Source organism: Hippocampus bargibanti, linkage group LG01 (genome assembly GCF_051943395.1).
Source record: "Hippocampus bargibanti isolate YZ-2025 linkage group LG01, ASM5194339v1, whole genome shotgun sequence".
Taxonomy (NCBI): domain Eukaryota; kingdom Metazoa; phylum Chordata; class Actinopteri; order Syngnathiformes; family Syngnathidae; genus Hippocampus; species Hippocampus bargibanti.
In genome coordinates this window covers 10,114,526-10,130,132 of record NC_142734.1, presented here as the reverse complement: position 1 = coordinate 10,130,132, position 15,607 = coordinate 10,114,526, and the positions used below count along the sequence as shown (strand labels likewise).

Here is a 15,607-nt window from a genome sequence, read left to right as displayed (position 1 = left end):
ATTTTCATTCTGCGGCAACTTCTGAAAGTGACATACACCAATAACAATTAATCTGATTTATGTTTTTAAATGGCCAGTCTTGGTAATGTAAATGTTGGCGGCAATCATGCATGGCTCTGTGAGATTAATCTTCTCAGGCAAAATGCATATTGGATTGAATGGAGTCAAAATGACAAGTAGGGGGAAAACGGCACAAGGACATTATTCTGCACAATTCTGACACATCACAGCATTTACTGTTTCATGAGAGTGAGAATCGGCAAAACTGTTCAATATTGATGATCGTGAAAAAGGCTCAAATTGGCTGATTTATCATCAGAAGACCGATGAATCGATCTCGTAGTGAGAGTTCACTTTACCGTACTTTTTTATCATGCAGTTGTCACGGTCATGCCTTGTTTTTTTCCCCCATTTGGAGCTCTGAAAGGAACCTTGGAAATTTACATTTGGAAATATGAGCTATTGATTTGACTTCTGGATCAGTAAAAATATGCTTTGTGTGGCCTCGGTGAGGAATGTCTTGATGTAAAGTACATCAGGAAATTATTTGAACTATAGGTAACATGATGTCCGTCAGCTTGACAACAAATGTATCACTTCCATAAATTAAACTTGTGGGGAAACCAAGCGAAAAACACCCTTTACAGTATCTTTAAACGTGTTTTAAGTAAAGAAGCAAAATGTCACGTTTTGCAAGGTGGTGATGGCGGTTGCGGATCCCAAAAAGCAGACAGGAGGGAGCAGGAGGTTGTTTGTCAAATTGTATTACAATAAAGTCATCAGGAACAAAATGTAAAAATCAAAGTCATATGAACGGAAAAAATACAAAGTATCAAAAGAAAACCAAGATTAAAAGTCCGCCAATGTGAAACAAACACATGCACAGCATACAATGCATACACAATCCACAATGCATACAATTGCATACTGTGATGTCACGAGAGGCTGGGTTCTGGAGGGCAAATACATCCCCCTAAGATGGCTTCACCCAGAGAGAGTTTCGGCCCCATCTGGTGGAAGGCAGCAATTCAAACACCAGACCTGTGGCTGATCACGGCTTGATTGGCAGGCAAGGCTTTTAAGGCGGAGAGCCTCGGAGTGTGGGCCCGGGGGAGACAAGCGCTGTTGCTGTGCTCTGTGGAGAAACTGATTGCTGCGTGGAACTCATTGCCAGTTGGGACCATACAACAGGACCCTGGATTCGGACGTTGCTAAAGGTGGCTAGGCTACATGAGGAGGACATCAAGAGGGGTGACACCTAGAAACTCATGGAAAAGAACTCCGTCTTCAGTTTCACCTCAGAAGAGACTTTATGATTTAAATTTTGGAAGAGACACTTCTTGCCTTTGTTACTTGTGAACTCCCCCTGAAACCTTTTATTAAAACCTTTGTTTGTATTCAAACCTGTCGCCCATTGCGCTCCTTGTCCTGTCCCGCTGAGAGCTAGCCTCTCATGACATTACAATACAAAGCATACAACAATGACCCGACAGCGAATGGTCGTGCCTGGAGTCCTTTTGAGTGTCACTGATTGGGAACGACCAGCACCAGCTACCCGTTGGTCGCCAACCAGATCATGACACAAAAGAGTTGTTGCATTTGTCTTTTATGCTGATTAAAACTACCTGATCTGATTCCGAAATTGCAATTAGTTTTTTCCCCAATTTGTTTCCTCCACATCTTACTTTCCTGATGAACAAAATTCCACTGATTAGCTGTAGTAAGATTGTGGAATGAAGAAATGCTTATGATTGGACTCATCTTGCTGCTTGGCAAATTGTTTGTAAGGTCACAATCAAGGCAGTGTGATGAGAAGTGTGTGCATCATAAAAACAGCTGTCAGATCTCGCCGGAATAAAAATGAGCTTCTCAGTGAAATTTGCCGTGCACAACTTCCAATGTCCCTAACGTGAGTTCATTTCTCCCTGATGCTTTCATGCCATCATCCTGCACTACTTGAAACATCATTCTAATTTATTCCATCTCTCACGGGCCAGATGGTTTATAGTGTTAAAAAGCGAAGGCAGCTGCTCCCCTTACCAACTCCCTGTGGATTAAAGAGTGGCCTCGCCACATAACTCTTCAACATATTAGACATCGACTCAACAACTCCTTTACAACCTCAATCTTTTTTTAGTCCTGTCGGAATGCTGCCTTCCTTTACACTTGGCTAACCATCACACCTACAATTGTTACAGCAATGATCTGGTCACATGCAAAATAACTGTGCAGAAATGGACAATTGTTTTTCATGAATGCTTTAAATGCTTATTCAGCAATGGAGTCTCCACAGCCTTAAATGTAAAGATTTTGAAATGAATCTCATGTACATGGACCACAACTATCTTGTTATCAGAATCAGAATCAGAATCATCTTTATTGCCAAGTATGTAGGACACACAAGGAATTTGTTTCCGGTAGAACACGCTGCACTAGTATCGTTGTCAAAAAACTGCTAAGTGGCACTATACAGTTCCATTTTGGCTACTGTTGAAAGAGTTCAAAGAGTTAATGGCTTGGGGGAAGAAGCTGTTTAAATGTCTGCTGGATTTGGTACGCATGGATCGGTAGCGCCTGCCTGAGGGGAGTAGCTGGAAAAGGTGGTGGGCAGGGTGCGGAGGGTCCAGTAGGATTTTCCGCGCCCTAGTTTGGATTCTTGCAGTGTGCAAGATTTTATATTACACAATTTAATGTAATGTAATGTAACGTAATTTAATGTACTTTCATTTGATAAGTGTGCGGATTCTAATAGCCTACTTTAGCCTACATAGTCTACTGACTCTTTAAAAAGAGAAATGTTGGATTTATTCCGCACCAATAAGCCCTCCCGATATTTAGAGAGAAGTAGCACTCATCCATACACCCACCCAATCCCCTCAAGTGGTAGTGATAGGTAGTGAGAGGCTGGACAGAGCCTGGGATGAAGATGAGAGAGGCAGAGCGTCTCTACTGGCCTGTGAAATATTCATCAAATGAAGCAGAGGTGGGTGGGGAAGTGCGGTAGGAGATAGAGAGGAGCCCAAAGGGTAAAGAACGCCATACTTTTCAGCACTGGCAAAAAAAAGAAAAAGGATACAGGAAGTGGTGGAAACTTTTAAAAAATATATATTATTACTACTTGTTAAACAAATCTGAATGATGGTCAGTTAGAGTTGGAGCAGGGCTTGTAATGTTGATGATGTTAAAGCAACTACCCCAGATTTCACCTTAAGGCCTTAGTGTGTTGGAAAACATGTAGGACGGCGGCCCTCGAGGACCGGAGTTTAGCCTATCCCAGCTGTCTTCGGGCACTAAGCTGGAGACACCCTGAATTGGTTGCCAGCAATTTGGAGGGACAATTTGGAGTGCTCGATCAGCCTGCCATGCATGTTTTTGGAATGTGGGAGGAAACCAGAGAACCCAGAGAAAACCCACGCGGGCCCAGAGAGAACGTGCAAACTCCACACAGAGAGGCCGGACTGGGTCTTGAACTCACGACCTCTGCACTGTGAAGTAGGCGTGACAACCACTCGTCTACCGGGCCTCAACTATTTGTTTGGATTCTTTTGAGTTTCCACATTTTAAGATTTGCATTTATTCGGCCACAATGCACAAAAGGGGTGAAAAGAAACAGTATATTAGAAAAGTTGAATGGTGGCTTATTAGGCCCCGGGCAAAAAAAGACACACATGAGAATTCAAAGAAAGATACATATTCAGTTGCTACACCCTGTGCCCCGATTGTGATGTTGAGGATTTCTTTCTTGTTGTTTGATTTGTTTGTGGGTGGCATGTACATGTACTACACATTGTTGCGGAGTTGGATCCCAATTGTTGAGCAAGAGCTGTTCAAAATCATTCCTTTTCAGACGATTATTTGTGGACTGCATTCCAATGACTGGCATTACTGAGTACAGACAGGACAGACAGTGTATTGTAGGTGTTCAAATACCTGACATGTTTCGGCGTATACTTCCGCCTTCGTCAGAGTGTCACTCTGGACACTCTGACGAAGGCGGAAGTATATCTGGTTTAAATTAGATATCAAGTAGACAGGATAGTACAACTACAGACAGGACATTTGAGCCAGTTGAAGCAAGTACAATTCATGTTCAATTAGGCCAATGTTCCTTCCCCCTAAAAGAGATTTGCCCATTCTGTTAGTTGTGTCACGTTCCGAGCGTGACAGGGACAGCTGACTCGTCGGAACGTTAATGAAGGTGTCGGATCCCCACGCAGGCGACAGAGAGGTAGGTGCTGGCAGAAAATTTATCACAAAAGGAGCGGGTCCAATAATACCACGGACCCGGAATGAACGTGACGAACAAAACCACAAAGCGAGTACGTGGGCGGGGGCGATCCGTCCAGCCTGACAAGCTCGTAAAATAAAAAGGCACACGAGCTTGCAAAAGCACGCGATTCCGACAAGCAATAGACTTGCGCGATCGCGGCCACAAAACACATTGGGCAAAGCAGCAACTCGTACTGACAAAGTCCAAGATACGGGCGAGGTGTCGTATGCTCCGACGCTGGTTAAGTGCCAGCGACTAATTTAATTGTCCCAGAGTACGTGATTAGGGGATTGACAGCAGCTGACGAAGGTCGGGAGCGGCGGCCCCGCCCGAGCTGTCAACTCGCACGTGACAAGTTGTGGATGTAGTATAATATGAGTAAAGGTTTCACCACTTTTACTCATGGATTAAAAGACCTTTTTTCACAGCTGTAGAGAGACCTTGTTAACTTGGATACTAAAGTGCATCAAAATTCAGACATGCATATTTATGTGCATTATGTTGATGACAACAGTGCTCTGCCGGCTGCTTTTAAAGGCACTCAAACAGAAAAACCGGTTGTAAGGGACAGCTTTATTTAGCATAGCCCTCGGATGGCTCATGTGTCGAAGTTAAGTGCTCAATATTGTGAAAAAGCAGCTTGGAAGTACCTAAAGTCCAACAACTAAAGTTCATCTTAACTGAATGAACAGCGATCAATCTTTGATGTCAATCTTTAACGTTTCCATCTTACACTATGCATGATGTGTAATGCACATGTGCTTTGTAATTTATGCATTCATCTTAACAACCACTTTCAGTATTCAATACATGCAGATCGTATACTATACAGTGCATGCTAGATACCTTTTCACACTAGGCCTCCCGAGCTATCGAATGTTCCACAACATGTGGCGCCCCCATTTTTAATCAATCGTGATGCTGCTGAGCATCAGGCACCTGTCACACACATTCAATTTACGTTTATGCGTGACTGATTTATTCATGAGAACTAGTATGTGCGTGTGAACCTATTGCGGCGTGCAGCATAACCAACACTAGCCATGTTCTCATTCTTTCAGATCGGGTGAAGCTTTTCCGACAGCAGATTCATTCTAATCAGGTTACACGTGGGCGACTGTGTGCCAAGTATGAGCAGCAGATTCGTGTTCGTGAAAAGCAGTCTTAATAGACAGCTCTGCAAATGTGTGAGCCAAGATGATCAAAGGAAATATCAAGAAAGAGATGAAAGTGATAGCTTACAATTCAAAACAGCCAAGATGAAAAGCAGCAGTGCTTTTGGATTGTGAGTGTGCAATGCAGTCGTACAGTATTGAACTTTGATCATGTTGAAAATGTTTCTTCCTATCATGGCAGGACTCCCTGTAGCTCTCCACCCCGTTCACCTTGGCTCTCTCTCACTTTCCGTTGCTTTCCTTCCACATTTCCAAGATGGCGGCGCGTGAACACGCAGCGGCTCCCCTCTCCCGGCAAATTGGCGTTTTCATGTTTATGTTTGTTAAGTAATTATAAGTACCTTGCATGCTGGGTTCGAGAGGACAGTAATTTCATCTGTGCTGTATGTCATGCATATTAGCATATTTGACAATAAAGCTGACTTTGACTTTGACTTTTGACTTTGACATCCACGCCTTATTTGGCTGATACTTGTAAACTTGCAATGACGCCTGTGTATCAAAAATGTTCTAGGTATTTGTTACCAATGTGCATACACCTCCAATTTGTTCATATAGTCACATCCTACACACGACTGCTGCTAACATTTGTTAATATCGCACCAATTTTCCTGGCAGATAAGCTTGGTCACCATGGTAACATGAGGTTCATGACATTTGCCTTGAAGTGCGTATAAGTAAAAGGAATGTTGAAAAACCAGCGACCAGGTTTCCATAACCTCACTGAGACGGGCTTTTCTTGCAAATGCAAGTGTAAAAATAATGTTCAGCTTGAATTTTTCATTTTCTGCCATCTCTCGTTTTTCACTCCGAAAGAATCCGGTTCTCTTCCGTACCAACATACACAAAAGGAGACAAACACTGACCCCTGGAGGAACCATTACAATGTGTTTCATCGCTCACCCTAACTCAGGGGTCGGCAACCTTTACAACTCAAAGAGCCATTTGGACCCATTTCCCACAGAAAACAAAACACTGGGAGCCCCAAAGTCCTTTTGACATTTAAAATGAAGACAACACTGCATCTTTTCATCATCGTTTTTTATCTTTATATATGCATAAACAAACTATCGCGTGTTGCATTTATGAATCAATGAACTGCTACAGAGAAGAACATTTTCATCTCCGAAAAAAAGACGTTGGGTTGAAGATTCTCATCTCATCTCATTTTCCGTAGCGCTTATTCCTCATTAGGGTCGCGGGGGTTGCTGGAGCCTATCTCAGCTGTCTTCGGGCACGAGGCGGGGGACACCCTGAATTGGTTGCCAGCCAATCGCAGGGCACACAAAGACGTACAACAGTCACTCTCACACTTACACCTAGGGACAATTCGGAGTGGTCAATCTGCCTGCCGTGCATGTTTTTGGAGTGTGGGAGGAAACCGGAGGACCCGGAGAAAACCCACACGGGTCCGGGGAGAACATGCAAACTCCACACAGGGAGGCCGGACCGGGACGCGAACCGGCGACCTCTGCACTGTGAAGCCGGTGTGCTAACCACTCGACTACCGGGCCGCCCTGGGTTGAAGATTACTTTCAAATATAATACTCAATGTCTATTTGAAAAAAAAAAGAATATTTGCAAAATGGCAAATGCAATATTTATCACCTGGTTAATGTGATTTCTGCTCCTGCACCTCAGCGCACAGCCTCTGCACATCAGGACTGTATGACGTTACCTTCATCTTCACACAGGACTCTTTGACAGTCTTCGCAGAGACATGTCCCTGATTTTCTGCACAATTTCACTCTTGCTTTGAAAGTCTGTGAATAGATGTTCTGACATCTTAATGAATGATTCTTTTATATATTATCCATCTGTGAACGGCTTCCCGTGCCTGACTATTTCCTGAGCGGCCACAAAACTAGCATATGTAGCAGAATTTGTAGATTTCATCCACTTCATAAAATGATTTTTGCTCTGATCAGCCTTCCGCATCAGTTCCGAAACGGCTCTTTTTCTCTCATCTCCATCCGGATATTTTTGAGCAAAGGATGTGTGTTTGTTCTGGAAATGTCTTGTGACATTTGACTTTTTGTTGTTTGCTAACTTCTCATTACATATTAATCATACCGTCTCGTCAGCAGTGAAGGCGAACGAATCTGCCCATGTATCATTAAACATTCCGTTTTCTTCAGACACTTTTCTTTTCTTAGATTTATCCATAGTTGGCCTACCCGGGGGTCGAAAAATTCAAGAAATCGTGCGCAATTTGGCGGTTGTGACTGGATATACGTCCACTGTTGATGGTTGTGACGTATATTATGAGCGAACGTTTTATTTTGTATTATTTATAATCACCATAATCTTCAAATTTAGAATTACATTTTAAAAACGAACGAACTAAAATAATATACATTGAATTAAATACTCATTTATTTTCTAAAGCCGCAGGGAGCCGCAGCAGGGGGGTGAAAGAGCCACATGCGGCTCCGGAGCCGCGGGTTGCAGACGTCTGCCCTAACTCATGGGAGCTACTTTCGAAATGACCAAGTCAAAATGATCTACCCATTACTGTATATTTATTGAGAAATATATTGAGCAACATAATTGTGTACATTTTTTGGCCATTACCCGAGTTCACTCCGACAACTGGCAGACGAGACAAACGCACTTTGAAAATGTCATTGTGGAAAATAAAGTCCTATTCCGTCCCATTAATAATTAACTAATAAAGTCCCATTCCGTATGAAAGTGATACTTTTTTATTCTTACTTAGTCCAGCTCCCGCACTCATTTTTGTCCCGTATTTTACGTTTAAGAGGAAAAAAAACTAGCGAAAAATTCGGACGTAACGAACGACTAGCTCAGACATGGGCAAACTACGGCCCGCGGGCCACATACGGCTGGTTAGGCTTTTTAATCCGGCCCGCCGAACCTGCCCAAATTATAGTAAAAACAGCGTCTGAAACTCATGACAAAAAGTCAGCGGACAACAGGGCAGATAACTGAAAAGTTGCCTGCCCCATCTTTCACAACGTGAAGCACAATGAGACAACTAATCACATTAAAAAACATTGTCACAAAGTATAACGTTTTCTTTTAAATCAAGAATGTACCTACTAGAAATGCTACCTTGCATAATTTACGGTAAATGTGCATGGCTAGATTTTGCTGCAGTAGTCGATTGTCATTGTGGCGCACAATGCAACGTTTCATGAGCCCCTTTCATGAGTCTCACGTACACTTTACAGTCACGGTTTAATGTAAATTTACGTTTTGTAGCGTCACATATGTTGTTAGCTTCTTTTGAATCTTTCTTCTGGGCTGAGGATCTGTGCATCTATTTTGGAAAATTATATGCAATTGGACGACTTTATAACGCTTGCGAAAGTCCGGAAGAAAGAAGCAGGCTTCTGATTGGCTGCCGTGCCGAGTATGCAAATTTCACTGCAGGTTGCCTATGTCTGTGTGCTCGGCGACGGTACACGTGTATTGTTTGCGCGTGAAGGGGAGGGCGTCAGTGAGGAGTTTGTTGAGCGCGCGGTCAGGACAAACCATCTATGATTTGACGGAATTTAACACAAGTAGGTATTATTGAGCTTGAATATTTCGTTGTGGAATAATATGTTTTGAATGTTGAAAGTGATTCCATTTTTCAATAAATGTTGATTTCTTTAACTTCGCCCCTCCAATGAAAACTTATTAAAAACAGACGCAATCTTGATGAATCACAGTGCATATGTTATTTTAATCTATTTCCATTTCCTCCTCCAAGTATCTGCGAAATAGTATGTAAACGCCATATTCCTTGAGACAAATTTATTAACTGATCAGGGATATTTTTCACATTTGAAAGACAGTTAATAAATTGGGTTCTTACTGTGCTATGAGGTTTGTACACACTACATTTAAACGACAACCGGCACCATTTTTTCGTGTTTCCCACTGACATTATAAAAACGTTTTATAGCGTCTATAATACCCAAAACAGGCAGGCTGATATTTTTAGTTAAATGAAAAACACCAATAAAAATGACTTCAAAATGAATCTGGAAATGGCCAGTTTCAGAAGGTCCCACCCCTTTGTTCGTGATGTCACGCCATGACGTCTTGCCTTGCTCGAGAATCAAAACAATGGCTTCAGATTCGGAGAAGATGTTTTCTTGTTACTCATCCAGTTATGAATATAATTCAAATAGTTCTGAAGAGGAAAGCATAAATGTTTGCAATTGATTCAAGGAGTCCTCCCATATCAATTCGAGCCGCCAATGACAGCAATGTAGCACCCAGAAAATGCAGAAGATTGCGCCCAAGCTCCGTTGGAAATGGGCTGATTTGTCAGCTGGAAATTTGTGTCAGCGAATATCAAATAGTTGTCTTGGTGCAACACACAACGATTCACCATGGCGTTATTTATGTGTTGTGTTTTCCTTCTAATTTCGCCATCAACACGAAGTTTTCAGACCAAACAAAGTACCCAAAATGCATTGTGTGTCGCTTTCTCGGTCAGGGGCGGTCCAAACGTGACGTCACATGGGGATCGTCATCAACTCGAAAACAAGACTTAGTGAATATTCAGTGCAAGTCTTAGAACGTAAACTATAGCTATATGCTGTGGAATCTTTGTAAAATACGCTCAGTCAAAGTCATTTGAAGTGATTTTATAAATTATGGACATAACTTGTCGGAAGGCGTCGGTTGTCCTTTAATGCTTTAGGCTTAGTATTTCCGGCCCAAACACTCCCTCTAAATGCTCCTGGCCCGGCCCCTCTGTCAAATTTTAGAACCCAATGCGGCCCGCGAGTCAAAAAGTTTGCCCACCCCTGGACTAGCTAGTTAACTGCAACACTGAGGAGCGTTGTTTGAACACGCCCGGTGTACCTCATAATGAAATGTCATGTGATTGGTTGTCCGGTGTATCAATCAAGTGAAGGGTGGCTAATAGGCTAACGTCTAGTTGTTTTTCAAAACAACTCAACTTTATTTGTATGGCGTCTGTTCTTGACAATGTCACATCACCTTGTTATGTGATCTACCATTTGTACCTTGGAGATCGACTGGTCGCTCGCGATAGACGTATTGAGCACCCCATTGAGCGATAGACGTATTAAGCACCCCAATACAATAATTATATAAATATTGAATACAATTGATGGTTTTCCAGAAGGGAAAAACATAAACATCTCCCTCGTCTATCTTCTCAGGTCTTCACTCGCTATGGTAAATGTTACACCTTTAATGGCGGCGATGATGATCGTCCGCCCCTCATAACCACCAAAGGTGGGATGGGTAATGGACTGGAGCTCATGTTGGACATCCAGCAGGATGAATACCTGCCTGTCTGGGGAGAAACAGGTGAGGTATTTATCACTTTTTAAAAAGAATCACGCATCAACATTGTGCCTTGGTTGCGCTGACACCATACCATTGGCTACTTGTCAGAGGAGACATCATTTGAAGCCGGAGTCAAAGTGCAGATCCACAGTCAAGATGAACCGTCGAACATCGATCAGCTAGGTTTCGGGGTGGCACCTGGATTCCAAACGTTTGTCTCTTGTCAGGAACAGAGGGTAATTTGTTTTAATACCTCACTTTTGCATTCTTCTTCTCGCAATCAGTTTACATAATGCTTTCTTAAAATGGACAAAATGTTTATACAGTCACATTTGCAGTTTCTTTTTTCTTCTATTTAGTTGGTAAAATTTCCTTATAATCAACGGTTATGCATTGTTGCAGCTGATATATCTCCCACCACCATGGGGTGACTGCAAGGTGACACCTATGGACTCCGACTTCTTTGATAGTTACAGCATCACAGCGTGTCGTGTTGACTGTGAAACACGCTACCTTGTGGACAACTGCAACTGCCGCATGGTGCACATGCCAGGTAGGGGAATCAATGCCATTAATGTATTTTCGAGAATATAAAGCCCACCGGATTATAAAGTGCATCTTCAATGAATGATATATGTATTTTAAAACATGTTCCATATATAAGGCACATTGGATTATAAAGCGCATGGTTAGCTTTTGACAAAAATTGTTTTCGTGGTATCTTTTGGCTCAAAATATAATGCACATGATTTTTTTCCACTGAACAAAGATTTCCACATATAATGCTGATGAAAGTTAAATATGACCTTGCATAAGTCACAACAGATGACAGCAGGGCTGGATGTTGATGTTCAAATCATGATTTTAGCTTCTCTCGATCTACGAAAATGTTCAAACCGAACAAAGAGGAACGTCCCGAAAATGTTCTGTACAGTGTGAGAGCACTCTGAATGAACTGTGTTGAATGTACACTGTGATGTCACGAGAGGCTGTGTCCTGGAGGGCAAATACATCCCCCTAAGATGGCTCCACCCAGAGAGAGTCTTGGCCCCACCTGGTGGAAGGCAGCAATTAAACCCGCACACCTGCGGCTGATCAGGACTTGATTGGAAAGCAGGGCTCTTAAGGCAGAGAGCCTCTGAGTGTGCAGCTTGGGGAAAGACAAGCTCGATTGCTGTGCTCTGTGGAGAAGTTGACTGCTGCGTGGAACTCATTGCCAGTTGGGACCCTACGACTGGACACTGGATTTGAACCTAGCTAAGGTGGCTAGGCTACATGACGAGGACGTCAAGAGGGGTGAGGCCTAGAGACTCTTGTAAAGAACTCCGTCTTCAGTTTTACCTCAGAAGAGACTTTATTTGGATTTAGGTAGCAGAAGAGACTTTATTTGGATTTAAGTAGCAGAAGACACTTTATTTGGATTTAAGCATCAGAAGAGACTTTATTTTGATAAGTATTGGAAGAGACACTATTCAAACCTTTGTTGTTTGGGAATTCCCCCTGGAACCCTTGATTAAAACCTTTTTCTTTGCATCCAAACCTGTCGTCCATTGCACTTCTTGTCCGTCCCGCTGAGACCAAGCCTCTCATGATATCACAACACACAATCCATGCATTTAAACAACAATAAGTACACAAGTGATTCGAAGACCTGAAGGATTTCACACATTTGTGTTTGTATGTTTTGGTTGCAGGCGATGCACCCTACTGCACCCCGGAGCTGTACAAAGAATGGACGTATTGAGCACCCCATTGAGCGATAGACGTATTAAGCACCCCAATACAATAATTATATAAATATTGAATACAATTGATGGTTTTCCAGAAGGGAAAAACATAAACATCTCCCTCGTCTATCTTCTCAGGTCTTCACTCGCTATGGTAAATGTTACACCTTTAATGGCGGCGATGATGATCGTCCGCCCCTCATAACCACCAAAGGTGGGATGGGTAATGGACTGGAGCTCATGTTGGACATCCAGCAGGATGAATACCTGCCTGTCTGGGGAGAAACAGGTGAGGTATTTATCACTTTTTAAAAAGAATCACGCATCAACATTGTGCCTTGGTTGCGCTGACACCATACCATTGGCTACTTGTCAGAGGAGACATCATTTGAAGCCGGAGTCAAAGTGCAGATCCACAGTCAAGATGAACCGTCGAACATCGATCAGCTAGGTTTCGGGGTGGCACCTGGATTCCAAACGTTTGTCTCTTGTCAGGAACAGAGGGTAATTTGTTTTAATACCTCACTTTTGCATTCTTCTTCTCGCAATCAGTTTACATAATGCTTTCTTAAAATGGACAAAATGTTTATACAGTCACATTTGCAGTTTCTTTTTTCTTCTATTTAGTTGGTAAAATTTCCTTATAATCAACGGTTATGCATTGTTGCAGCTGATATATCTCCCACCACCATGGGGTGACTGCAAGGTGACACCTATGGACTCCGACTTCTTTGATAGTTACAGCATCACAGCGTGTCGTGTTGACTGTGAAACACGCTACCTTGTGGACAACTGCAACTGCCGCATGGTGCACATGCCAGGTAGGGGAATCAATGCCATTAATGTATTTTCGAGAATATAAAGCCCACCGGATTATAAAGTGCATCTTCAATGAATGATATATGTATTTTAAAACATGTTCCATATATAAGGCACATTGGATTATAAAGCGCATGGTTAGCTTTTGACAAAAATTGTTTTCGTGGTATCTTTTGGCTCAAAATATAATGCACATGATTTTTTTCCACTGAACAAAGATTTCCACATATAATGCTGATGAAAGTTAAATATGACCTTGCATAAGTCACAACAGATGACAGCAGGGCTGGATGTTGATGTTCAAATCATGATTTTAGCTTCTCTCGATCTACGAAAATGTTCAAACCGAACAAAGAGGAACGTCCCGAAAATGTTCTGTACAGTGTGAGAGCACTCTGAATGAACTGTGTTGAATGTACACTGTGATGTCACGAGAGGCTGTGTCCTGGAGGGCAAATACATCCCCCTAAGATGGCTCCACCCAGAGAGAGTCTTGGCCCCACCTGGTGGAAGGCAGCAATTAAACCCGCACACCTGCGGCTGATCAGGACTTGATTGGAAAGCAGGGCTCTTAAGGCAGAGAGCCTCTGAGTGTGCAGCTTGGGGAAAGACAAGCTCGATTGCTGTGCGCTGTGGAGAAGTTGATTGCTGCGTGGAACTCATTGCCAGTTGGGACCCTACGACTGGACACTGGATTTGAACCTAGCTAAGGTGGCTAGGCTACATGACGAGGACGTCAAGAGGGGTGAGGCCTAGAGACTCTTGTAAAGAACTCCGTCTTCAGTTTTACCTCAGAAGAGACTTTATTTGGATTTAGGTAGCAGAAGAGACTTTATTTGGATTTAAGTAGCAGAAGAGACTTTATTTGGATTTAAGCATCAGAAGAGACTTTATTTTGATAAGTATTGGAAGAGACACTATTCAAACCTTTGTTGTTTGGGAATTCCCCCTGGAACCCTTGATTAAAACCTTTTTCTTTGCATCCAAACCTGTCGTCCATTGCACTTCTTGTCCGTCCCGCTGAGACCAAGCCTCTCATGATATCACAACACACAATCCATGCATTTAAACAACAATAAGTACACAAGTGATTCGAAGACCTGAAGGATTTCACACATTTGTGTTTGTATGTTTTGGTTGCAGGCGATGCACCCTACTGCACCCCGGAGCTGTACAAAGAATGTGCTGATCCCGCTCTGGGTAACAAAGAGACTTTGTTCAATCCTGGTCTTAACCCATACACATGTTACCGCAGTTTATATCATGACATGACCGATTTCGACCACAACACTTTTGTATCATGAGTCAGTGACCTTATACCTTGTTTGTTTTTTTTTGCCCTGCAGATTTCTTGGTTCAGCGAGATAATGATTTCTGTGTGTGTGAAACACCGTGCAACATGACCAGATACAGTAAAGAACTGTCCTTTGTAAAAATTCCCAGTAAGGCATCTGCTAAATATCTAGCAAAGAAATACAACAAATCTGAGCAGTACATTAAGTAAGTACCAACAATTACCGTATTTTCCCATGTAAAAGGTGCACCAGAGTATAAGGCGCACCCCTCAATGAAGGGTGTACTTTCAAACTTTTTACATATACTGTATAAGACACCGGACTATAAGGCGCACGTTCAATGAATGAAAACAGTTTTCAAAATATCTATTATAAATGTATAAAAGTTTTCCAAATAGAAGGCACACCACATTATAAAGTGATATAGTAGAGGATGGGGTTATGCACAACTTCCTCTACAAGGGGAAAATGGAATCGGTGGCTGCTGACAGTACAGTAGTTGCGAGATCTGTTGTGGCTCAATATTACTTCACATACTCTATATGGCGCACCTGCGTATAAGGCGCAGGGTCATCTTTTGAAGAAAATTAAGGCTTTTGGGTGCACCTTACACACCGGAAAATACGGTAGTCTTCATGCTTGCGTCAGAGTGACTCCAAAAACTTTGATAAAGACTGTGCTATAATTCCTTTTTTAATACCTCACTTTTGCATTCTTCTTCTCGCAATCAGTTTACATAATGCTTTCTTAAAATGGACAAAATGTTTATACAGTCACATTTGCAGTTTCTTTTTTCTTCTATTTAGTTGGTAAAATTTCCTTATAATCAACGGTTATGCATTGTTGCAGCTGATATATCTCCCACCACCATGGGGTGACTGCAAGGTGACACCTATGGACTCCGACTTCTTTGATAGTTACAGCATCACAGCGTGTCGTGTTGACTGTGAAACACGCTACCTTGTGGACAACTGCAACTGCCGCATGGTGCACATGCCAGGTAGTGGAATCAATGCCATTAATGTATTTTCCAGAATATAAAGC

At 42.4% G+C, this 15,607-nt stretch overlaps 1 protein-coding gene across 1 annotated transcript in view; it reads left to right on the top strand.

Moving 5' to 3' along the window:
• Positions 1-15,607, top strand: part of LOC148903034 (acid-sensing ion channel 1-like) — a 40,431-nt gene that overhangs the window by 21,383 nt on the left and 3,441 nt on the right. Inside the window, exons 3-7 of the mRNA XM_088995149.1 lie at positions 10,593-10,743; positions 10,831-10,958; positions 11,125-11,275; positions 14,412-14,468; positions 14,615-14,768. Coding sequence (XP_088851275.1) covers positions 10,593-10,743; positions 10,831-10,958; positions 11,125-11,275; positions 14,412-14,468; positions 14,615-14,768 — 641 coding nt within the window. The remainder of the gene's footprint in view (positions 1-10,592; positions 10,744-10,830; positions 10,959-11,124; positions 11,276-14,411; positions 14,469-14,614; positions 14,769-15,607) is intronic.